Source organism: Fistularia commersonii, chromosome 21, assembly GCF_037954325.1.
Source record: "Fistularia commersonii isolate RoL2024-O1a breed Wild chromosome 21, RoL_Fcom_v1.0, whole genome shotgun sequence".
NCBI classification, from domain to species: Eukaryota; Metazoa; Chordata; class Actinopteri; order Syngnathiformes; family Fistulariidae; genus Fistularia; species Fistularia commersonii.
In genome coordinates, this window is record NC_141304.1 from 6,213,956 (window position 1) to 6,238,725 (window position 24,770).

The 24,770-nt window shown below is 41.2% G+C and overlaps 1 protein-coding gene across 6 annotated transcripts in view; it reads right to left on the reverse strand.

The window, feature by feature from the left end:
- Positions 1-7,182: 7,182 nt before the first annotated feature.
- The window catches only part of foxp1b (forkhead box P1b), a 154,519-nt gene continuing 136,931 nt past the window's right edge, over positions 7,183-24,770 (reverse strand). For 4 of the 6 annotated variants that reach the window (XM_086167869.1, XM_086167868.1, XM_086167870.1 and 1 more), the window contains 8 exons: positions 23,908-23,995; positions 22,504-22,587; positions 18,103-18,471; positions 17,284-17,385; positions 15,846-15,967; positions 14,948-15,017; positions 14,576-14,742; positions 7,183-11,932 (listed from right to left, as the gene is read on the reverse strand). In XM_086167869.1, coding sequence (XP_086023995.1) covers positions 11,788-11,932; positions 14,576-14,742; positions 14,948-15,017; positions 15,846-15,967; positions 17,284-17,385; positions 18,103-18,471; positions 22,504-22,587; positions 23,908-23,995 — 1,147 coding nt within the window. In that variant the 3' untranslated portion in view covers positions 7,183-11,787. The remainder of the gene's footprint in view (positions 11,933-14,575; positions 14,743-14,947; positions 15,018-15,845; positions 15,968-17,283; positions 17,386-18,102; positions 18,472-22,503; positions 22,588-23,907; positions 23,996-24,770) is intronic. The other 2 variants (XM_086167871.1, XM_086167873.1) reach the window with 1 other exon arrangement.

Here is a 24,770-nt window from a genome sequence, read left to right on the forward strand (position 1 = left end):
TAAACTTAATTTTAATCACTTCGTTTGCACCCGCTGAAGATAAGAGAATTGATCACCCCTCCCCCCTCCCTCCTCCCCCCCGCTCGCCATCAAGGAGCCTTCATCTTTGACTCCCTCATTTAGGTTTTTCTTTTTTTCTTTTTTCTCCCTCCGCTCGCCCATCTTAGCTGTCAATACCTGAAACTCCTGTTGCAGGAGGTGCGCATTTGTTGCCGTTGCTGTTGTGCTGCGATAAAACAAGGTAAGGACATTATAGTCCCTGGCAGTTAATTGGCGTCAGAGAGAGAAACGCTGTTATAACTTCATAACTTCTTAAGTCATGCCCTGTGCACAGCTAGACGTACGGCGTTGTAAAAAATTTACATTTTAATGAAATATTTGAATAAGCACTTGAAATTCACTCTACCAGGTCTCCCAGTTCTAAAACTAACATTTCATGTTTGTGTTTTGAATGGCAGCGTCAGAGAAATTAACATGCCAGTCATAGAGATTAGGAGGGCATCAGTGTAAAGTCACAGGCTTTCTCAATCAAGGCTCGCCGCAGGTAAACACCACCCATGACATGTTTAAATGATAGCTTTTTTTTCCCTCCCTTTCTCTCTCTCTCTGTCTCTCTGAAAGGAAGAAGGAGAGAAAAAAAAAAAGCATTAAATTCACAAGGAAAGGAGAGGCCGCCCATACAGTATTTAGACAGAGGAGACATCCAGGCAAGATTATGACAGCAAGCCGCGGCATGCAGCTTTACACCACGCTTGTTATCGCAAGAGTCCATTTCATTACCCCAAAAAAAAAAAAAAAAAAAGGAATACTTTCCGAAACCATCACGGCGTAACAAGTCGATAAATCTACGAGACGTAGCAAAGGGCGTAGCTTTGCAGACGTGAAGACCAGTTAACACCGCAATGGAAAAGCGAAAAAAAAAAACCAAATTGACACTGTCGATGTGTTTTTGTATTAATTTCATTCAAATGTTACTTTGTTCGGTCGTAATAACCGTCAGTGTGTCATGTAGGTTTCGGCTTAGTCGCCGATATAATTTCAAACATCCCCCGATATTCACTCAACGCAGTATTTTATGTTAACCGACGTTCCTCTCCCGCCAAAATGCAGAACGTGTCTCCCTTTGTCGCATCAAGTAGTTGTTCCACAGGAAATTTTCCATGGATATAATGACATTAAATGTGACCTAAATATCAAGTACCTCATGCTGATCTCATTTTTAACCCAAATATCAGCACCGAAACCAAGTATTGTTGGGAGCATTGTGTTTTTTTGATCTTCTTTTTGGTTGTTCTGTCCTCAAAATGAAAAACCTATAAACCCAGTCTGACACCAAAAAAAAATAAAAACTTCAAATCTATAAATAAATACATAACAGCACAATACTTTACCCGTGAACTCAACCCGGCTCCTGAAATGTTGTTTCACTTGCTGGCAGTCGGCGTGAACTCCAAGGATTTTCCATCAATAGAAGCAAATAAAATGTCGTTCCAAACAATTACTGAAAATGAAAGAATATTTCTGACAACAAGGGCATTAGAGTTGACGCCTTTCAGAAAATGTTGAAATAAATAACACATGTAATCAGCAGCCCGTGTTTTCACCTTTTCACACTTCCGTCATAACTTTCAAAAAAAAGAAGTGGCCAATACTTGGTCTGCTGTTTATCAGATGAAGTGTAACGGCGTGATGTAATTGTCGCCCCCGGCAACGACCCACAGCCAGAAGATTCACTTCTCTGGCTTTTGACTTTTTCTGTTTAAAACCTATTTTCAGCCTGCAGAGCTTTAGCCTGGATGTTTACAGCAGCGGTGACCTAATAGAATCGGTGAATTCATGGGGATGAAGATTACTAGTAGCACCGTCGCAACAACAACTAGGACAAATTAAGTATCGTGTTGCTTTTGGACCACAATGGAGGTTTATGACATTATCGGGTTTTTCTTACACCCGCTATTTGTTGCAGCACCATTAATCCACCGTCACTCAGTGTTTTCACTGGATTTCGCCGGTAGACAAATATAGAATATTGGCATTTTATCATCTAAGTGTGTCTTTTCAAAAGTAGATGTAATAAAATGGGTAATTCACTTGCATATCTTTCCCGTCTGCATTGATTTATTTGATTTTTTTTTTTTTTTTTTTAATGTTTTATTCAATGGGATCTTTCCAAGACTCATCCATCTCGAAGTCGCGCCGAAGCCAGGCCGTGACGCTGCACGCCAACGTGATGTCAGGAAGAGGTTGGGTCTGGATTCGAAGTTGAAAACGAAAATTGGAGCTAAAAGGTGTTCGTGCGGTCTCGGACTTCTGAGTTGGACCCGAAAACCGACAGAATAGATGTCAAAAGCAGGCGGTGTTACGTTTCGAAAAGTGCTCGCTCAGAATGAGATTTGGAAAACACTGGATTTCGGTTAGTTTAAACGGCGCAACCAAGAAGTGACAGTCTCTTGCATCACTCCAAAGCACAAAAACAGGCGTCAATGTGATTTAGGAGCCGTTAACCCTTGTGTTGTCTTGCTGGTCAAAAGTGACCCACTACCATGTTTAGCTGTAGAAAAAAACACCTTGACCTATTTTTTTCCAACTTGATATTTTAAGACTTTTCCTAAAGAGACCCCATAATTAGAAAAAGTGATACTTCTTTTTTGTTTATGTTTCCATGTGGGCTGTACACCACTAGGGTACAAAGATTGTCTTATGGGTCATTTTTGACCCGTTGGACAAGGGGAGTAAACACAATGTTATGATTGCATGACGGTTAATAAACTCCACCATCACCGGATTATCAAAACTAGTATCCCCCTTGGCTCCGACTCCTCCACTACACCCCTACCGTGTTTCGCGAAAGGTTAAATAGTCCAATTTCTCTTCAGGGGGGTCAACATGTGGTCATCAGCTGGCCTTGCTTAATGCAGACGATTTCAATGAGCGCACGTTATTACTATCGTTCAATAGTATTTTTACACACATCAACGCACCGATCAGCTGCGTGAGTTCGTAAAGGTTTCCGCTATTTATCTCTTGGGCCAACGGACGTCGGCAGATCGTAATTCGGAAGAGATTTTTTTTAGCTTTTAGCTGTCATAACAAGATCGGAGGGTGAGTGTCTGGAAAATCAGCGCCTGCATTATGTTGTTAGCGGCCAGCAGTTAGTGGAAGCAGCAGCTCCCCAACCCTTAACCCTCCGTTACTGAGAGAAGAAGACATCTGAGCATCTCAGCTATTTACTCAATGAGCTTAATTACCACTGGCTATTCACTCGAGGCCTGTTAACTGATGTGATAAGTACCTTTATACTTTCATCTTCCTTTAGTTCCTGTTTTAATTGCCTGGATTCTCTTTGAAACCTAACTGTGCCTTCTAATAAAGAAGAAAGATGGCCCAGCTGCGAATAACTGATTGTTGTGCAGGAGGCGGGAGTGAAGCAGGACTTGCGGTATTGTTCTGAGCGCATGTGCGCATGTACGTATATGTGTGTGTGTGTGTGTGTGTGTGTGTGTGTGGGTGTGTGCTTGCAGAGGAGGGGGCAGCGAGGCATGCCTTTTGAACAGCAGGTGGTAATTGAAACAAAACAAGGGCTGATTAGGGAAGCGTCTGGCAACTCATGATCCAAACAGCGAGCCGCCGAGGAGCCCAAACACAAGAGCCCTGGAATAAAGTGGTCATCATCTAATTAACAGAACACATTTTAATTACTGGGTAAACCAAGCAGTGCAGTGTGTCAATTTAACTGATGTAAGTGCCAGTTTACAATATCAGAAACAGACAAATAATTGGAATCTAATTACAAGCGGCTCTATTGCACACCGACGCCGGCAGCCCATCTTAATAAACAAAAATTTTTTACATCAAACCATGAATAACAAACACCGCAGGACTGTTAATTGCCTCGCTGCAATGTTGGGAATTTGCCAGCTTCCCCTATTTGACTGAAGCTCCGCCGCCGCGAACGGCCGAGACCCACGCCTCGCTTTCATTGGAATAAAGCGAGCGGCGGCGGCGGCGTCCGCACACATTTGTTTTTGCAGTTTAACCGGGGCAAATAAACGAGCGGGGATGTGCAAAGTGTAAGAAATAACACTTGTCTTCAGGTCAAACAGCAGGATTTGTGATGAGGTTTGATTTATGGCTCCGGTTTGGCCGAACTGAACCGAGAAAAATAAAATAAATCAATTTATGATAAGTTTTAAACTGCTGCGAGTACTTCAACAATGATAATTATTGTAATTATACAATAACACCAATCATAAGAAAATAATTGTCGATATTATTACAGTCTATTTGGATATATTTATCCCTAAATTGAAATATGCACGTTGATTTGTCTTCTTCGTAAATTACGTGTACGTTTTTGAAGTTTTCTGGGCAACTGGTGGCCCTCGATTCATGACCGTCTTTTTCTCTGATTCCTCCGTTGTCTGGTTAAAAAAGGGGGAAGAGGGTTCGGGGTTTTCGGGCCCCGATAGGAATCTGCTAACCGTCTGGATCCGCACAAACAGGAATGCGAATGCAAACACCCGAACGGAGTCGTTATAACCGTTGGGAGTTTTTGTAAGCTGAATTCAAATATAATAATGTTTCTCCGCGGACAAATGAAAACACAAGAGAGCGTTCCGGTTAATCAAACATCCGAACGTTTCAGTTGATTTCTGTTTGGAAGCGAAAATGAATGGATGAAAAGCAATAAAAACAAAACAAAAAGAAAAAAAAAAAACGTGGAAGCTTAATTTGACTCATGGAACTCACTTTCTGTATTTCTTTGTTCGAGGTGAAGCTCTTAGATTTTACAGCCGTGGTGGAGGAAACGTTGGCCGTCTGCCGGGGGGCCTCGCTGTTCTGCGAGGAACCCGACGCGTTCACACTGGGATGGTGTTTCATCCGGAGAAACATCGCAGCCATGGAGGTTTGACGTCGCTGCATTACGACTTCCATAATGTTCTGCGAGAATCCGCAACAATTCTATTGCATGCTTGATAAGTTATATAGAGAACAAACCAGTCATTATTTTACAAATAAGCTTTTGTTTATATATGTGTATATATATATATGTATACAGGACTGTCTCAGAAAATTAGGATATAGTGCTAAAGTTCTTTATCTTCTGTAATGCAATTAAAAAAACAAAAATTCTCTGTCATTACATTCTAATATTTTGAGATGATTTTTGAGTTTTCTTCAGCTGTAAGCCATAATCAGCAATATTGCAATAATAAAAGGATTGCAATATTTCAGTTGATTTGTAATGAATCGGGAATGTATGACGTTTTTGTTTTTGTAATTGCATTACAGAAGATAAAGAACTTTATCACAATATTCTATTTTTCTGAGACAGTCCTATATATACACACACATAGTGACTGTATATAATAGTTCCATTTTCAATCTTTTTTAGAAACATTGAGACCGACAACTGATCCAATCTATTAGATGCGAAGCAACGTTTTGGTTGCACATCAACACGAATCACCGGCTCTGCTGCCGTCCGACGTGACGTGTGATTCTTCTCAAGGTCCTAAAAAAAAAAAAAAACAAAAGGATCTTCAGAGCACATAATAACAGGCTGGAAAGGAATTATTCATTCAGTGATTAGATGTTACAAGGAAAACAAAAAAAAAAGCAACCTTGATAATGATGAAACATTTCTCTCGCCGTGAAACTGCATTTGAAACATGGACGTAGTTTGCGTGCATTTGTTTTGCACAAGCGATTACAAATGAATTATTTAACCCACTGAACAAGAAAAGAGACCCAAATATCAAGTGACGTCATTCTGCTGTCAACCGTCCGAGGGAAGGTTCAGATATATGCGACGAAGGCCCCTTTTGTCCGGTCGTGTATATATTTCATCCACCTTTAGAACAAAATCATCTGTTAAATCATCAATTAAACTCATCCCTATAACTTTTTATGTAAGGGATTTACGTGAGAGTTCGTTTTGGGGATTTTCATTTATTATTTTATTTTTTTTTTTGACACGAACACCTTTCTTTTGTTGGGCGCTTGCTCGAAAACAACCGGAATCTTAAGTGTCATGTGAAATTACGGCCGGCTGTAAGGTTGCTTGTGATTTTATATTGTTTCCATTAAATCTTGTCTTTCAAATGCATTAATTAATAATACTCTTGACATTTATGCTTTCCAGCTATAAGCTAAGCAAGAAATGATTTATGTCACCCAAAGCTTTTTAACAAATCAATGCAACTATTTGTAATTGCTTGTTTCACAAGATTAAAAGTGCTTAGACTTGATCCCTGTCTCCTGTTTAGTGGGCGACGCGACCTGCGCCTCCATCGTAAAAACACAAGTCTTGGTCATCAGCATTAGCTCTTGTTACCAAAACCACACTGCTATTATTTCTGAGATTTTAATGCTGTTACGATTTATAGCTTATATCAAATGGAGTTACCTAAGTTGCTGTTAGGAAAAGATAGTTAAACTGTCTCTTTTTAATTACAATATAATTTAAGGCTGCGCCTGATAGGAAAGTCGGACGATGACAAACAGAAGTCAGTGTTAAACCGGTCTGAGCGTCAAACTAACTTGAAAAATAACAATAAAAAATAATTTAAAAAAAAACACGCAGAAATATTGATTCTGTTAAGATGTTGATTTATCTAGTAGTATATGCTTGTATTGTTGATGCTACTACTGATTGAAAATAAACAAAACTATAGCTTATTGTTCCTTAAGGTAAACACATTTGTCTGTATTGCGTATTCTATTTAAAAATCTGTGTAAAGTTCCAATCATTTATTAGACTGTAGATAGCATTGATTGTTAGATACCATTCTCACACACACACACAGGCACATTTTTTTACATCTATTTTCCACCTCTCTTGTGGGCCACTGTAATTTGTTTAGGTATTTGTTGTTGACTTGCTATACCTGATTCAAAAAATAGTAAAAAGCATGTTTTTGTATTTCCTGCTTGTCAGATTGTGAATTTACATATATTGTTGCTTTTGTCACATCCAGGTAAAATGGAAATGCAGCATTCAGTATTTTATAGAAATGATGTAACGTATAATGTGAAGAATTACTTTTCCACAGGTCGTGAGTAATTATTACAATATTTGGACATATTTGGACATGAGGGTAAACCTTCAGCGTTCGAATTCCATTTCACATTACACAAATTGCAGTTCTATTTTCTGAGAGAGACCGGAGGAAACACCAATGTCAACAACCAGCATTTTATTGCATGTTTAGAATGTTCACGTCAGTCATCGCCACTGACTACAACAGAAAGGTCTGCGTCAGGCAGATGAGGAATGATGAGGAGGTTACAGATCGATGGAAGTGATGAGCAATAATATTTCTCTAACAAACAAATAAACAAACAAAACCAGAAAGAAAGAAAGAAAGAAAGAAAGAAAGAAAGAAAGTACAGAGTACATCTTGGAAGAAAAATAAGAAGGAAAAAGGAGAAGCTGCTGCAGGATGAGAGCACCATGACAGCTCCGAGGCTGAACCCTCCCCTGCCCACCCCGCCCAGTGCCCTGCCCCCCCTCCATCTGGGGGAAAAAAGTGTTATGAGAGAGAGAGAGAGAGAGAGCTGGGGGTTGGAGGGTTGGTGTCGGAGTAGGGGATCGGGGCGGGGGTGACAGTGGGGCCGGGTGGTTGTGTTGGATGAAACAAAGGCTTTTTTTAGCTTGTACGCGCCCGGGATCTGACGCCGAGCGACTGCAGTTCGAGAGACTCGCTGCTGACCTTTGACCCGCATCCGCCTGCTACGGTCACATCTTCAAGCCAAACAAAAAAAAAAAAAAAAAAAAAAAAAAAGAAAATAAATTAAAGTAAAAGTCGTTAAGCTACATGGGAGAGATGAGATGTGTGAGTGAATTTCCTTAAAACAAAAAGAAAAGACAGCATTTAACAATATTCTTTACATCTTGGCACTGCATATTTTTCTTCTTTTTCCTATTAACTTCATATAAAATATCATTAGATTGATACATCCTTATATTATTACTGACCACGAAAATCATCCCCCCCCTCCCCTGACACACACACACATCTCTGTGACCCTGGGATTAGTCATGCACGATATCTCCGTCTTGTCGAGGAAATATACCTGTATGCCCTTTTTCTCCGAGCAGTAATCTTTAACATACAGCCACAGAAGGCAGTGGTTGGACCATCAAAAGGAAGTATCAAAAACAGCTTAACACAAAAAGGGAAAAAATCTGTACAAAATGCTTAGGTCAATGATAACAGAAAAAAGTCTGTTTTCTATATTACAGTTTAAAATCCAAAATTGGGGATAATCCCCCCCCCCCGGCCTGCCTCTGCCCAGCTCACCCTGATGCCTGCGTTGATGATGTGTTTTTTTTTTTCTTTTTTTTTTTCCATTTTGAAAAGCAAGGATTACTAAGTAAAATACATTTGCAGCACAGTTTGCTATTCCAATACATACAGCAGTTTTTTTTTTTTTTCTCATAGCTATGTCATAGTTAATACAAAGCGATAAAGCAAACATTATAACACAAATGTATTTTTTTTTGACCTTTAAAAAAAACAGAGAGAGAAAGAGGGGAAAAAGACAAGGGCTACTGACAAGTATGTACAACCTAATATCTGAACGCCCTCGAAATAAAAAACAAACAAGAAGAACCAAAACCCCACCGGTACATAAAAAGACTGCGATGGGATGCCTGGTGTCACACACAGCTGGGTGATTTTCCACGAACAAAAAGCCTGAGATTTCCATTGGTTTGGCAAAAGAATGATGAATACTATTTTTTTTTTTTTTTTATATTTTCTCTATATTATCTGACTACACATGCAAAGACATACAACTAAGTGCAACTGAGTGATTTTTTTTTTTTTTTTTTTCCTCTTTTCTCTCAATTAATGGAATCATTCCCTACAGATTTTGAGTTGAGGTACGGTTTTCTCATGCTGTTATCTTTAGTTATGTCGAGCTACACATGCTGAGAATGTTCTAATCTACCAGCGCTTCCCGATACCAAACAGACCGGCCGGAGACTGGGGGTTCCGTGGATGAACACGGCGCAGTTCTCACGGTCCTGGCCTGGCTGCTACTGACCCGTCCCACAGCTGCCTGGACAGAAAATACATCTTCTGGAAACCACAGATTGCCCCTTTCCTTTTTTTTTTTTTTTTTTGTTAATGAGCATTTGAACTTATTAAAATAATAATAATAATAACAACAATAACTGCCATAAAGTACCTTGTACCCAGCTTATTAGTTGACAGGAGTGTTTTTTTAATATAAAAAGTAATAAGTTGACAGAAACTTAAACACAATCATCACGTCTTGCTGATGCGGAATCCCCATCAAGACGCCTAAAAAGTGGCATACAATCATTTAAAATGATACAAATGGAAAAGGAATAAAAAGAAACATTGAATCATTGTGTGGTCCAGTTGAAGTATAGAATCCATTTCACATTGTTCTCTGCAAAGCTTTTCCTTTTACTAGTATATTTTTTTCCTCATTATGTAGATACCCTTTCTCTCGCACACAAATCTCCTCCTGACTAAAAAGCTCCACATCCACTCACTGGCTCGAAGACAAAAGGTTTTCCCTAATTTGGTCATAATGGAGTCAGGCTGTCAGCGCCTTCCATTCACTTTTGGTCACTGCAAACATTACTGCAGCTGCCCTGCCCGAGACACCCCCTTTGATTTTTTTTTTTTTTCTTTTCGGATGAATGAGAACACCAGTGTGAGGAGCATTTTCCCCGATTCTTTCTGCCATCGGCGGCCCTCGGCCGATCCTCCGATGGCAGAGGATGGAGGGGACATTTGGCCTTCTAGAGCATGGATTACACGTCACTGACTTTGTAGTTTATCTTTGGTAGTCACAGAACAAGATATCAAAACATGTCAACAACTTAAAAAAAAAAAAAAAAAAAAGCCAAATAAAATATCTAATAATAATTATGATAAGAATAAATAACTCAACATCAGAAGTGGTTAATTGCAGTCTTGATAGTCATGGTCTAAAAAAAGAAAAAAAAAAATTTGGCTGCTTTGTGAAGCTGGAATTTTGTTGCTGCGTCAAAACAAAAAAAAAAAAAAAAAAAAACGCCTTACAACTTTTGGCTTTTCTCGGATGACATTCCACAAATGGCATGCGCTGTATGTTTTGGCCTTATGACGACTGTCAAACCCTGGAATGTGCCATGTTTAGGTCTTATTGCAAGTCGTAGGACTTTAACCTCCATGACATAAATGAAAATTTAATCCAGTGTGCAATTATTAACACTCATGTAAAGTAAAACTAGCCATGCGTGGGATACAAAGGGAGCAACAGGGGAATGCAGTTTATCTTCGAGCTCGGCCTGGACTAGATGAAATGACAGCGTGGAAAACTTGCCACAGTTGATTAACAATGACAGTTGTGTTCAGGAATCACAATTAGTTGGTCTAAATCATTATCTTGGCCGGGCACACCTGACATTTTCATTTTCCTTTGAAAAACCTGGAGCCTGTAAGTGATCAGAAATTGTGTTGCGGCTCAACATGCTCTGCCGTGAGGGGCTGTTTTAAAGTGTAATTTCATAAGGATAAATCATAACCTGCATGATTTCTCTGTCATTCATTCGCATCTTAAATTAAACTTCATTGATGCGTAGAGAGAGCCTTCATTATGAGTAGTGCATTGCCAATGGACTTCATGAGTAGGAAGGGGAGGAGGGTGCTATGTGTGTGTGTGTGTGTGTGTGTGTGTGTGTGTGTGTGTGTGTGCGGGGGGTGGGGGTCAGGTTACATGTCAGAGGGGTGGCTTTTTTTTTTTCTTTTTTTTTTTTTTCTTACTTTGAAGCTTGAAGAATAAATGACAGAAAAATGCTACGCGGTTCCAGACATTCTGCTTCATGTGTGTTTAAAGGAAATCATAAACATTCATCAAGTGCTGAATATACAGAATCTCCACAGCATGGACATGAGGTCTGATGAGTTGACAGAGAAGAAAAAAAAAAAAAAAAAAAAAAAAAGACACAGCATCAATAAAATCACCCAACAGGGGAAAAAGACACATTATGTTGATATTTTAGAACTTCTCACCTGGCTAAAAATCCCCCCCCTCCCCCAACAAAAGAAGAAAAAAAAAATCCCTCTCAGTATAGATGGAATCAAACCAAAGTGTTGAAGGCAGTGACAATGGACACAAGTCTAGCTATCCTCACACTCACTCAGTCATGTGCAGAAATGTGTGCACACGCACACCCACGCACACACACACACACACACGTGCATGGACAAAGCATGCATCAACATACTCTTACATACGGTGTAAATTAAATGCCAGTCATTCTGTCTCTCGCTTCAGTTTGTGGTCAGATGTGTGTGTCCTCAGGTTGCAGGGGGGGGGGTCGGAGGGACAGAACAGAGAGTTAAGGGGAGGTGGGGGGGGGGGGGGTAGAGACACGGCCCCTTTCGCAGTCCGCCATTCCCGCTGCATGGTCACGCGCTCTGACCGCTCCGGTCTCTCGCTTTGACTCCGACCCCTGAATACGTCGACGCGTACCAAACAAGTCCATCCAACATGTGAGTAAAAATGACGTTTTTTAAACTTGAATGAAATCAGACGTATAAAGTGATTGGGGAAAAAAAGGGACCCTCCTGCGGGGCCAGGGGGGGTTTGGGTTTCTGCATGTATGTTCTTGCTATGTGTTGTAATGGCACTAAAAAGTCACTTGGAGACATTTGTGAGCTGTCATCAGTGGCTGAGACTGCAGTTCAGTATTTGATATCTGTCTCCCAAATGAGCAGGACTGCCTCAGTCTGTTCGACCAGGAACGCATCACCAGCCTTACAGCATGTCGTCATTGCCCTGGTCGTCGTCATAATCTCTGTGGTGATCGAAGTCCGGACTGTGATTGGCGGTTGTTACCAGGGAGAGGGGCCCTTCATGATCCTCTGGGTCCAGTGGTTCCTCCTTGACGCTGATGTGGTGCCTGGAAAAGCAGACGTATTTAAGAATGCAAACCCAAACGTGAACTCCGTCTCCCCTCGCGGCGTAACCTCTCGCTTGAGCGGCTTTTTTCGGAATTCCGCTCATCCGGACCGAAAACCGGGGTCCGCGTAAATGTCGGGCTCGACTGAGACGGCGAGTCGTGGTCTCAGCGGCGGTGACGATCGTTTCCGCTTTATTTCCGGGTATTCGGATCCCGGCGAAGCTACGGGCTTTTTTCTTTTCACGGCGAACGAGAGCGACGGATTCGCTCGGAATTGATAAATGAGGAAGATTAACAGCGTCGGACAGGACGGGAGAGAATGGACTCCACGGACCGACTAGGCCGCCGCCGTCGTCGTCAGCCTCCTTGCGGCGGAGGATCGGCAGCAAGCTGTGTGTTCCCCTTCCTGCTCGTTAACATGCACAACCTGCGAGGCGGGTCTCCAGAGGACGACCCGGAGCGGGCTTCTATCATTAATCAACTTCAAGCAAACGCGGCGACCAGACACCGCAATACATGCTTTAAACTACAAAATGAATGCATATTTTCAAGCAAGTGTCAATAAGGAAAGAAGAAAAAGTGCTGGCAGGGAAAGGAACGCGGCGAGAGTAGCGGCACCCGGCAGCAGCGGCGCAACACTGTGATAAGGAACAGACCCCTTGTGAGAATAATAACACTGTCACTTGTAAACAAGGCAAAAACATGAACACCCCCCCCCCCCCCCCCTCAACTGCCGAACCCCCCAGCTCACAATCTGGGCAAAAGAGCCACTAAAGAGATGAGATCTGCCAAATTTCTCATTACAGAAACAGAGCAGGAATACAGCGGGAGGAGGGAGGGGGGGCTGGGCGGTGGGCGGTGGGGGGGGTCTGGCTGTGGCGGCACGGAGAAGAGAAAACATTATGAGCAGCTGCGGGGGAGCTGGCGCTAAAACCTGAGGTGCCAGCCTGCCGGAGCGGAGGTAGGACGGTGTCAGGATAAGGCACCGCGCTCATTTACTACAACAACTAGGGACAACTGGCACACTCTTAATCATCGAAGCCCAGTCTGATTTATTCACGCCGGGGTGTCTAGTGTGACTAGCGACTATTGTAATGAAGACACTCATATGGTAATGACCTGATATATTTTGATGTAAATTATATAAAAGGGGGGGGGAGTAAAGTCAGCTTTTCTATCATTTTCACATCAAAGTAACTCCACAAGTACCGTTGCCTCAGGTCTGAGCCTATGGCTGCAGGGCAGACATGAAATTGTTATTATTATGCTATTGAACTGCATGCTGATTCTACATTTTGCTTATAATTAGTTTTCTCTGGATACCTGATTCTCATCTGGATGTTTGAGAAAAGTGCACTGGCTTCGTCTCAGCATTCAAAAGTTATATCCTGTAAACCGGCAGTTCAACGGCCCATATGGGAAGCACATGTCGGTGCTCGGCGGACGAGTCTGATGCACTTGTGCTGAGCGAGCGGCGCAGAAAGCAGATATTTTTGTGACAGCTATTCTCCGAGCGGAGAGGAGAAAAGAACCGCTACCGTGCGCGACGTTAAAGCTCGATTTATGAGCGTGATGCTTTCCCGGTGTGTTCAGTCAATAATGGAAGAAAAAATTCTTTCAGAGCAAAAGGACATGGATCTAACTAATTTTGTACTTGCATAGAGCATATACACATACTGATGAAAAAAGATTTTGTGAGTTATATCAGCCTAAAGACAGAAAGAGAGGGGGCACGGGGAAAAGCGGTTTGCCTTTAGGCCAGCACACCCATCCTGTCGCTGCCTTTCCTGTTCCACAGCAATGCTCACAGCTATGTTCTCAGTGATTAGGGATGGCACTTTCCTCTAGTTGGCCAGGAGCTTATTACAGCACCTTTTTTGTTTTCAGGCAGAATTTCCCCCAAGCTCAGACATTTCAGGAGGCCTTCCTTGAATTTATCCGCGCTGCACATCAGTGGTCTGCCCCCACATCTGGAAATGATGCAGCGTGTGCTGTATTATTTTAGGCTTCAAACAACTTAACAGACACTCCTACACAACAAGTGAACGGGGAGCTGTGGTTTTCGGGCCGACCACAACTCTCCTACATGAGGATCTTGAATGATGTCCTCCAGACTAATTACGCTTTAGTGTTGTTTTTCTTTTAAAAGCTCCGAGGCGTCGCTGAATGTGTCGCGGCTCATGTTTCACCCTGCCGGAGCCGACAGCTATGTCACTTCATGTTCTGGCATTTTGTAAATATTTTAACACTTTGGATCGCTGATTATGGCGGGACTCGGCGAGAGAGCGGGACGCAGAAATAGGAGTTCATAAACTTTCTGTTAAAATAACAAGAGGGGCAACGGTTCCTTTCTTCATGCCCGGTCTGATGAGAGAAGCTTTGAAAAGGTGGAGTTTCCTTTTCTGCTGGGAGGCGAGCCACAGCTTCGGCCATGACCCTACACGCAACTCCAATATCATCCCTTTATTTATTGTCCTCCATTGTTTCTCTTTGATCTAAAATCTAACGCGTCGGGTATTTGTAATGCGATTTCGGTCGGCCGGGACATCCACGCGGGGTTGCTGCCTCAGTGGAGAGAGCGGTTTAAAGAAATTCTTTCTCCGACAGACTGCGGCGGAGATAGAAAGTGTGCGTGCCACTCACATAGCTGGCAGGGGCGAGCGTCCCGGGCTGCTGTCACTGCCATTGCTGTTTCCATGGTCCATTGCTCCATTCATCTCCTCACGGATGGCGTTGGCCAGGGAGTTGAGGGTGGGACTTCCAATGGAAGCAGTAGTGTATAGAGGTATGCTGTTTTCTGCCATTGAAGCCTGAAAAACAAAGTCCGAAGCATAAAATGTGAAACGGAAGAGAGTTGTCGGCACCTTCCGAGCTGCCCGTCACACTCCACATCCACACCGAGAAGGGAACGCTACGTGAGTGGATAAATGGGACGGAGAGGGAATAGTTCATTACTTGTGTTGTTTAGACTCGTGGGGTGAGGCTGCAGGTGATGAGGTTACGTATCATGGTTACCTGGAAGGCGGCAGAGAAGGTCGGACCATAGCCCAAGCTGGTCTGAATATTCTTCACTAAGGCTGGACTTCTAAAAGATGGGGAGGCGGCGGGGGGGGGAGAAAAAAGAAAAATCAAATTACAACCTCAGTCTCGTGTCTCACCGAGAATGAATTTCTCAGCTACAGTATCATATTGCATAAAAGAGAAATCAATATTCTGCGTATGAGAAACGAATGCATTTACTGGCGGTAATGAGGATATTACGGCTGCAGCAGTAAGATGCTCAATCACTTGACAAAACCACACAACTATCTTTCAACACTTTGAACGTTTCGTAAAATCTTTGAAAAGCATGATGGATGAAGGGCTAAACACAAAAAGCATGATGGCGACATTGAAGGGGGAACATGCAGGTGGGGCTTTTTCTTTGAAGCTTGCAGGGGAAGCAGGCGGAAGTGCTTACTGTACGAGCAGCTTGTCAAAGTTCTCATCATTGGTGTATTTCCGAGGGCGGCCTCGCTGTATGTGTCGGCCGCGCTTAAACTCCTCATCATCAACGGTCCAATAGGACCCAAACTCATCCTCTACTCTCACAAAGCACTTATGCAGGGAAAGGTTGGTGCGAATGGCACCCTGGGAGAGCAAACCAGTGGGGACAGCCAGATGCAGATGCAATGATGGACGGCACAGAAGACGGACAAACAGACACACAGGGAGGAGGGGAGAGGGTGAGGACCAACATGAAAATAAGCGTAAGCCACTGTGGGTTATGGACGCATCACCAAAAGGCTTCTGAGAGCATGAAAGGGAGGCACGCCAAAGCAAGCAGGCACCTTAGACGTTATGGCATACAGACAATGAGATGGAGCAACAGCCTCTTCCCTTCAGTCAGCAGTGACACAGATGCCAAACCTACCCACTGATCTTTTGAGGCCGTCTCTTTTGGAACTCTATTTCGTCGACTGTCCACACAGCCCCTTTTACGTTTTCTACTCGCACAAAACACTTGTGAAGACTAAGATTATGCCGGACTGCATTCTGCAGTTGATGTGAGAATAAGAAAAAAAAAAGAGAGAAAAAACACGTTGCTATCAGTACAATAAACATGGCTTCACGGGGAACATTTAATTCCAGAGAAGGGCGATTCAAGACATTGGATCAAACCTGAAAGAAAACAATTATTAGACCATAATGGCCCTCCGGTTTCAGCCGAGCAAAAATACACATATGTTTCCCATTCAAAAGCAATAATATTTGTAGGAAAAAAAAGGAACATTTGCAAGGTTATGAGGTTAATTCACATATAGTCAATCCCAATATGCAAATTGCCCCACTATTACTTTGGACAATGTGATTTTAGCGATACGACCAATTCCTGAGATGAAAATATTCAACTGTGAAACCCCGAACTGTCGTTGACTTTTTCACCAATGTCACCTAAGAAAAAGTGGTGAAATACAACAGGCTTTGTGAGTCTACAAGTTTTTACATTTTTGTTTTTGTCCCAGACTAGCACAACTGGTATGCGATTATCTATCTCGGGATATTACCGATGACAGAGAGATACGTCAGAAAGAACAATATCCAGCAAAAACAGGTGGAATCTGTTAACTTACATTACATTTTAATATGATTTCCATTCATGTGACGCTCATTTTGCTACTTAGTTTAAATTTCTGTTGGAACGTTCACCTTAAGTACGGCCCAAACCAGTAAGCTTGGATAAGCGTTGACCTCTTTCTAGCTATGCTGAAAGTTTGTGTATAAAGGAGAGGTTTAGTGAGTTTGGGAATAGAGTACGGTAAGATAATGATGAGTGAAATCGGAGCAGGGCGGTGGTACTGGACTTGTATGCTTGTGAATGCTGGACGGTGGTTTTTAGCTTTGAGTGACAGATTACCTAAAGGCTTAGTAAATAGCCTCCTGTGGTTTTATCATTCATATCTGACTTTGTTTTTAGGTTGTTGTCACATTCATTTTGTGTGTTTGTGTGTGTGTGTGCGCCCGTGCAGAAACATGTCTGAGTATGCACAAAGAGGCTGGGCCAAGAGTCACTGGCAGAGCACTGCTACATCAAATTAATGCCACCTACCTTCAGGAAATAATAAAGGGAAATGTTTTCAGTTTTCTTTTATGAGTCCCTTTTTTTGTTTTTGGAAGAATACATATCCATTTCCTTGTTGTTTATTTTGTGGTTCACGCGCTTGTTTAATGGGCGGTTCATTTGCAAAGAACAAGGACGGTACTATTCATTTGGGTAAATGTGAAGTAAAAGGTGTTATGACTGTCAATCATTTTATTCAGGAATGCTTCTGGTGGTGCTGCGGGAAGTCAGAGTGAATAGCAAAAATTACCTTCCACGTCGCTGCGTTGCGCCTAAAATATGCAAACATTCGTGTGAACCAGTTGTAGATTTCATTTAGTGTTAGCTGCTTTTCTGGTGATTCAAGGATTGCCTGCATGAGGAAAGTGACATAAACAACATTAAACATTTTATTTTACTCCTTTCATAAAATGATAAATAATTCACAAAAGGTATGCCGGTTTTGTGCGCTCTCTCAAGGATACCAGACAACATGTAGAAAAATGCAGAATGGCAAATGGGGGCTCCTTCAACTGTTTGTAGAAGTCTCCAATAGTTTTATGTTGAAACACAGGATTTGAATATATTTTCTTTTGTGGGTGCAAATGAAGGGAAAGTAAAACATTTCTCAGACAGATTACAGGCAGCAATTTTGGCCGGCTCAGATTAATTCCTGAGATCCCAGATTACTGCGGCCGAACCATAATTGACTGGCCATCTTAAAACAGGTTCATCCTTAGTGTTGTGTGAAATGAATTTGGAAATAATCACAGGCACTGAAATGCTTCATCAAATAAACTTGTCATTCCGACTGTTTTTTTTTTTTCTTCTTTTTTTGAATCCCGCATGAATTCTTGCACACATTTGATGATAGTTAATCTGCTTCACTGTTTAAATTCAATCAAATTTAATGAGGGTCTACCAGGGAGAGAGAAAGAGAGAGAGAGAAAAAGGTAAATCTAGAAGGAGTCGGTGTCCCTTAAAAATAACTGGAAACACGATTGCAGGGTTTCTTGCAAAAGAAGATATTGAATGACTGACTGAGCGGTTGGGAAGCAGAAACAGCTCAAGGAACAAAAACAATCCTTACCTGTCTTATAAGTGAGGCGTATGTGAATGGTGGTCTGACGTCTGCATTCATATAAAACTCTTTGTTCTGAGTGATATCTGCCGACACAAAATACAGTGTCACCGCGAAATAAACGGTTAACAAACGCAAAAGTGGAAAAGTCATCGAGGCTTGTATGTCAGTACCTGGGGAGATGGGCATGTTGTATTTTTCTGAGTAACGCCGCCGCATCGGGCCCACGTTGTGGAGGCTGTTGGCGGTGATGACGGAGTGAGTCTGGGACAGAGGCGTGAGCGGTGCTGTGGGCGTGGTGGGGGTCTGGGGGAGGCTTAGCGGAGGAGAGGCCTCGGGCGCTGACTTCGACAATGTCACACTGGACACCAAATTTAGCTGAGGAAAAATAAAGGGAAAATAAAATATGGCTGATCGGTCAGTTGATTTCGCTTTTGTTTCCCGTGCCTCGTCGATCGAGCGCATCTTCCCTTTAAGCGCACTCGGACACCGGGATGATCTGTGAATGTTTGCCAATTGTCTGGAACACACCCCTGCAGCTGCCCTCTTTCCTCCGTATTCTCCACACTCGATTCGTTCCTTCCTGCCTTCTCACTGCCATGCCGGACTTTTCCTCGAATTTGAAATGCCTCAAATTTCTCGGGACGACGTAGCCCGACTCTTGCTGGTGGCGCGAGTCTACGACATGTCAACAATTGGCGGCGAATAGACAGGGGAAATATTGATGGCCTTAACTACTTTGATGATGTGTGATTCTCACCACCTCCTAGCAGCCTCGCTAATAAGGCAGCCAGAGGAATAAGTCAGTCTGGGCTAATTATAAAGTGGAACTGCTTTGTGAGCTCACTAATTAAAAGCTGCTTTTGGATATGATCTGATGCTTGGCTACTGTATCTTACTGACCTCTATTATTAGGGCCAAAAAAGCCATGTAAATATGGCACCGCAGTGTTTTTTATTGACATTTAAATGCGGAGGATATTTTAGTTGTCTGCCGACGCACGTGAGCGTGGCTGGACCGGGCCGGCTGAGAAAGAGCAGGGATCTAAGTAATAATGGCTACAAGGTAAAGTCATTACGATGAGTGCTCAAAATGTATAGTGTGGCTTCCAGCAGCTGTGGCAGCTGCAAGCCAAGTGCTAAGCCTCCATACTAGAGCGGCAGTCAAATGGAAAATTCTAGCCTGACCCCTGCTCCAGCTATTAATTGGCAGGGAAAACTAATGACACATATACATATTCCCACAAAATTGTTGTAATTGCTAATTTGCAGAAGGAGGCCAGTTTCCAAATTAAATATGACTTCAGTCTCTGAGAATGACAGAGCGGACCAAACACAAACGGAGACAGAAAAACAACGCATTGGAAATGGCAGAGTATCTTTGATTATTTGTTGACCTCAGAGGACCCATGAAGTATATGTTGTCTACTGATAATGAATAGGATTTGAAAAACACAGGGGGGAGTAAGTGGCTTTTTAAGTAGAAAAAATAAAAAGACACACTTTCCTTCCTGCCAGGAAAATTCCAACTACATTTTAAGCAGTATCGAGTCAGCTGAAGAGTTGACATCCTCACAATTTAGAGAAAGTGTCGGACTTTCAATATAACTGATAGTGAAAATAATATACATTGATAAATCCTACAAACATATATATATTCAAAAAGTCATTTGCGTGCAAGCCGCTGAGAATAATCATTGATATTTGTGTTTCATAAGACTCCCATTTTAACAGACAAGTGTTCAAGTCCTCATAATGTCTATTTATGTTTCAGCGCCTGAACTCTGCCTTTTGGCACCGTCTACCCAAATAATTTGGTTTGCTGCTGATATGCACACATGTATACTACATCCTCACCCACAGTAGCAGAAGACTTGTTTTTCTAAATCACGCACAAAATAAATCACACTTGGGTTTGGGTGTTTGACACAATGCTATCAATAGAATGGGGCTGCGGTGTTGACTTCTCTTCCTGGGGATTAGCAGGCTTTGTTTCATGTTTCATCCATATTCCCTGGCCATAAACACAGAGAGGCTTCAACAATAGCCCAGACAGGCTGGTAATAGCCTTGCCTTTGTTTGCCTCACCATTTGGACTCACTCCAGTGCCTAGACAAAATGAGACTTCAGACTGAAATTAATTAAATGGTAATTGGTGATCTAATTATACTGGCTTTGACTCTGCAAGCTGCTAAAGAAAATAAACAAAAGTCCCTCCTCAATTATGTATGGCGTAAAAGGTCAGATTTCTGACAAGAATGCTTAGTGACACTGAGTGCAGACAACCTCCTTCCCACACACACGAGCAAACACAAAAACATACATGCACGGACATAAACAGTTACTCGCGTTGGCAACGAGGCACATTTTGTTTCACCCCAAACCTTGTCATCCACCTTAGAACACCAATTCTATTCATTTGATATTGTACACGCATGCTATCAACATTGCTTTAATTACAGCGCTATATAAACCAGCAAATTTGTTTGCGGTCCTCAGCTTTGACAGTTTCCTACTTATACAAGACTTTATAATATGCAGCGGAACAGAAAAGCGAAACAAGCAATTACAAGGGAAGAAAAAAAAAAAAAAAAAACACACAATCTTTGCAGAGTAGCTGTATCTCAATTTGTTGTTTTTTTTGTTTTTCTTTTTGGTGACCACATCTGATGCCGCAATCTCACTAAAGCCTTAATGGGGTCACATTCCGTGACCTGTGTAAGTCCACCACTTCAATTCAGCCAAAGCCAGACATATTTATCATAGCATTTCATACCACTCTGCAGCAGACAGAGCAATGCAGGATAGTAGGAGTCTATTTATTTGAATAAAAATCTGAGCTCATCCTATTGAGAGTGTTAACACCGAGCTGTGTGACACAGCCATTCTCATATGCCCCAGGGAGAGAGGAGAGGTAGTGAACTCCAGATGCTATCTGATGGCCCTACCACTTTTCATATACAAATGTCCCTGTGTCAGAGCCCGCTTTCTGCACTCTAATCTACACAATCGGAGTGAGTGACACAGGGACTGCTTTAACAGACACTCTATTGTAGTTCAACATCTCCAGGCACTTTATGTTGACTGGTTGGGCTGCGTGGCGTGCACATGCAGCCTCTGCACATCAATAGCCACCTCTCCGACTGTAAATAAATGATCCAAGCCGCACTGTGTGCTGAGAGACAGGGCTCCTGCATGTGCATTATCCAGTCGTGTGTGTGTGTGTGTGTGTTTGTGTGTGTGTGTTGAATTCGCACCCTGCAGTCAAACGACTGTGTCTTGGTTCTTTTTCTTTGAGTGAACTGTCATACAGATTGAAATACTGTGCTGAGACTTGTTTAAAAATAAGAACTGTATATTATAGTAAGGCATTAAAAAAAAAAAAAAAAAAAAAAAAAAAAAAAAAAAAAAAAAAAGCTTTAAGGACTATCTTTTGAATAGTCACCTGAATTATACATTAAGTAGTGTTATTTACTCACATTTTTATTTGTATATTTACAGGACAAATGTCTAATCTCAAACTGAATTCAAGAAGAAAAAAACAAGGAAATTGTTCCTTAAAATTGATTTGTTTGGTTGAGAAGCAGATAAATTAGAAGACCGGTTAAAACAATTTACAGTTTATACTGACCTCTGATCAGCGTAATTACTATTGTCCGACATTGCCACGTTATATCCCCGTTAATGTGTAAAACTCGTCACTGCTTCCAGCTTCCAAAAATCGGGATGGCATCGGACCACGCAACCCATTTTCAATCATTATCTGTCATGATGTCTTTTGTAAATGTATTCATTTATAAAATGTATTCATTTGTTTGCAGAATTTTCTATAGCATGAAGGTTGGTAATTTTAATATTATCTGCTGCTCCGTTATATGAGTACATTTCCTCCTTTTCTTTTGATTTGATTGTTTATATATATATATATATATATATATATATATATATGGATATTTGGGTATGATATTTGATATATATATATATGGGTATGACTTTGTTTCATCATGCAATAAACTATAATGTGTTATACGCAAAAAATCATCCAGTGACCTTGGACACACCATAAAAACACATCAAACCCCTTTATTTATCAAATGGAGAAGTAAGCTGCTTTCCTGAATACTTCTATTCCTCATGTTGTCTGTCTGCTCAGACAGGCATGTGTACTCCGAAGCTCGGATGGGGTTGTTACAAAGGGTGCATCTAGTTCATCTCGGACAACAAAATTGAATTTCAGATGTCAGCAGATATTGTCCAAACAATATTTACCGACTCCCTCGAGAGAACAGCTGTTTTTATTTAGCAGATAAATAAGGTGGAGGAACCGATTAATGAATACATGTGTGCCAATTAAGACAAACAAAAGGACGGGGGAGGGATGGGAGAGACAGATGACGTGGTGGTTGCTCACCGGCTGTGGGTTGGCTTTAGGCTCTGTAGATTTGACATGAAGGTGTGTCATCATCGCTTGCAGACGCTCTTTGTCTTTTGCTAGCTGTAATGAAGGAGAGCGAGTTACATTATTTTGAGGAAAAAAACACACGAAAGGTTCAGTACATAGATAATTACAAATCCCTTATGTTCCTTTTTCCGGAATATAAGAGTCAGGAATTCAAGGATCCGCTCTGAAAAAAGAGTAATAATAAGAATAATAATAATAATAATTATTATTATTATGATAATAATAATAACAATAATAATAATAATAATAATAATATTGTGTGAAAAAACTGGTATTTTTGTGTTTGGGCCTTTGGATTTTTTTAACTTAATGTTTCATTTTCCATTAATATCGTTTTGGACATTGTCAACAACTTGTCACCTCACACAACTAAAGTACTTGAATACAAGGTTAAAATATACCAGTCTCATTGCCAATAACAAACCTCTCTGAAACTCAGCTCTGTCTTAGCTGCCAGATTAAATCATGGTGACAGGCAACATGCAGAGGAAGTCTGTGTCTGATAAACCCTCACTCCCTCTCTCTGAATAATACACCAACAGAACGGAAATAACAGGATGTTGGTACGGTAAAATGTTTGAGCAACTCCTCCTGTATAAGGTTAACAGTGTGCAAACAGTTTTAACAGAAGAAAAAAAAAAAATGTTGAATTCATTATGGCCTAAAAATGACTCGATCGTTCAGAATAATTTCTCGGAAAGAGAAGCAATTAATATACAGATTTTTTTTCTTTTTATTAAAAAACAAAACAGCAGAACTCTAGCATGGTGGGATTCTCTACTTAGCCGGGCATTAGCACTCAGATGCACACAGAACAAGATTTACTAGTCATGACAAAGTCAATCTAATGGAATGTCAGTGAGCAATATCTTTTTTTTTAATTTTTTTTATTAAGTAGCCATTCAAATTTGTGCGTTGGCTCCGGGGCTGCATTGATAAAGGAGACAATATTAAGAGTCAGTGATTCTAAATAGTTTTCTCTTGCTTCCTCAAACTGCATTTGAGCTCCGTAACAAACCACAGAATCATTTGACTACATGTTTTATTGTTGGTGCTAAACAGTTAAAAGTCATAAATAACTTTAAAACCCAGTAAAATACAAAATGTAATTATCTTCTCGACTTAGCCCCGAGCCCTTCATACATCTTTTCCTGGCTGTCATGCACTCATAACACATTTTTAATGACTGCTTACTTGCAAATGTACCAAAATTATTTCACTTTGCTCCACCACTTCATGAGTGACCCTGTGGCTGATATCCAACGGACAGGGAGGGGTTCAGCAGGCGCAGTGGAATTGTCAAGAGAAGACGACACATAAATATTGGGGCCAAAACAAACGCTGAGACAATACCTGCAGCTCCAGCTGTTGTACGACCTGCATTTGCACCCGACATTGGGCCGTGCTCCTGTCATCCAGGGCGTGCTCATTGTTAAGATGCCTGGAAAAAAAAAAAAAAAAGACACACAAAAAGCTGATGTTAGTTCCCACTTGCTGCTTTTATAATATAGGATCTACTCATTTAGAAGAGCTTTTAAAGTAAAATATACAGTGAGTTATAAGATAAAGACATTTAAAAAAGTTACTCAAAGTATACATACATATGTACATATACATACATATGTATAATATATATGTGTGTGTGTAGTTTCTTGATTAAACAAACAAAGCAATGCAACACACAGACACTAGGAATTATTAATGAACTTCAGCATTGACCCTGAGTTTAAATTATAAAAGGCCACTCAGATGCAATTTCATGGTTGAATTTGCTTTTTGGGGGGGTATTTTCTTCCTTATTGTGTCATTAGAAATCAAGATATTTAAAATGAACTCAAGGAAAATAAGAGAAAGAGATGGGATCCGTCAATAACCTGAATTATGAATGTAATTACATTTGATTATTTTACACGGGGACAATGTTCCCTTTACTGTACACATATAACTAATCGAAAGAAGTTGTATGGTGAGCGGCAGACGGGGGTTTTCGCCGTGATTTATATAAAATGGTGGAGATAAGGTTCATGAGTGAGGGAAATATGATTGGAGGAATTTTATCAGCCACTGCATGAATTACTGTTTGAAAATGCTTATGCAGGGGCATTTCATTAATCATTTAATCATAATCCGAGGAGGATGTTTGAACTGATTTCACAAATACCCTTTCATTTCACTACTTCATTATGCTCACTAATGGATCCAATATATTATATATA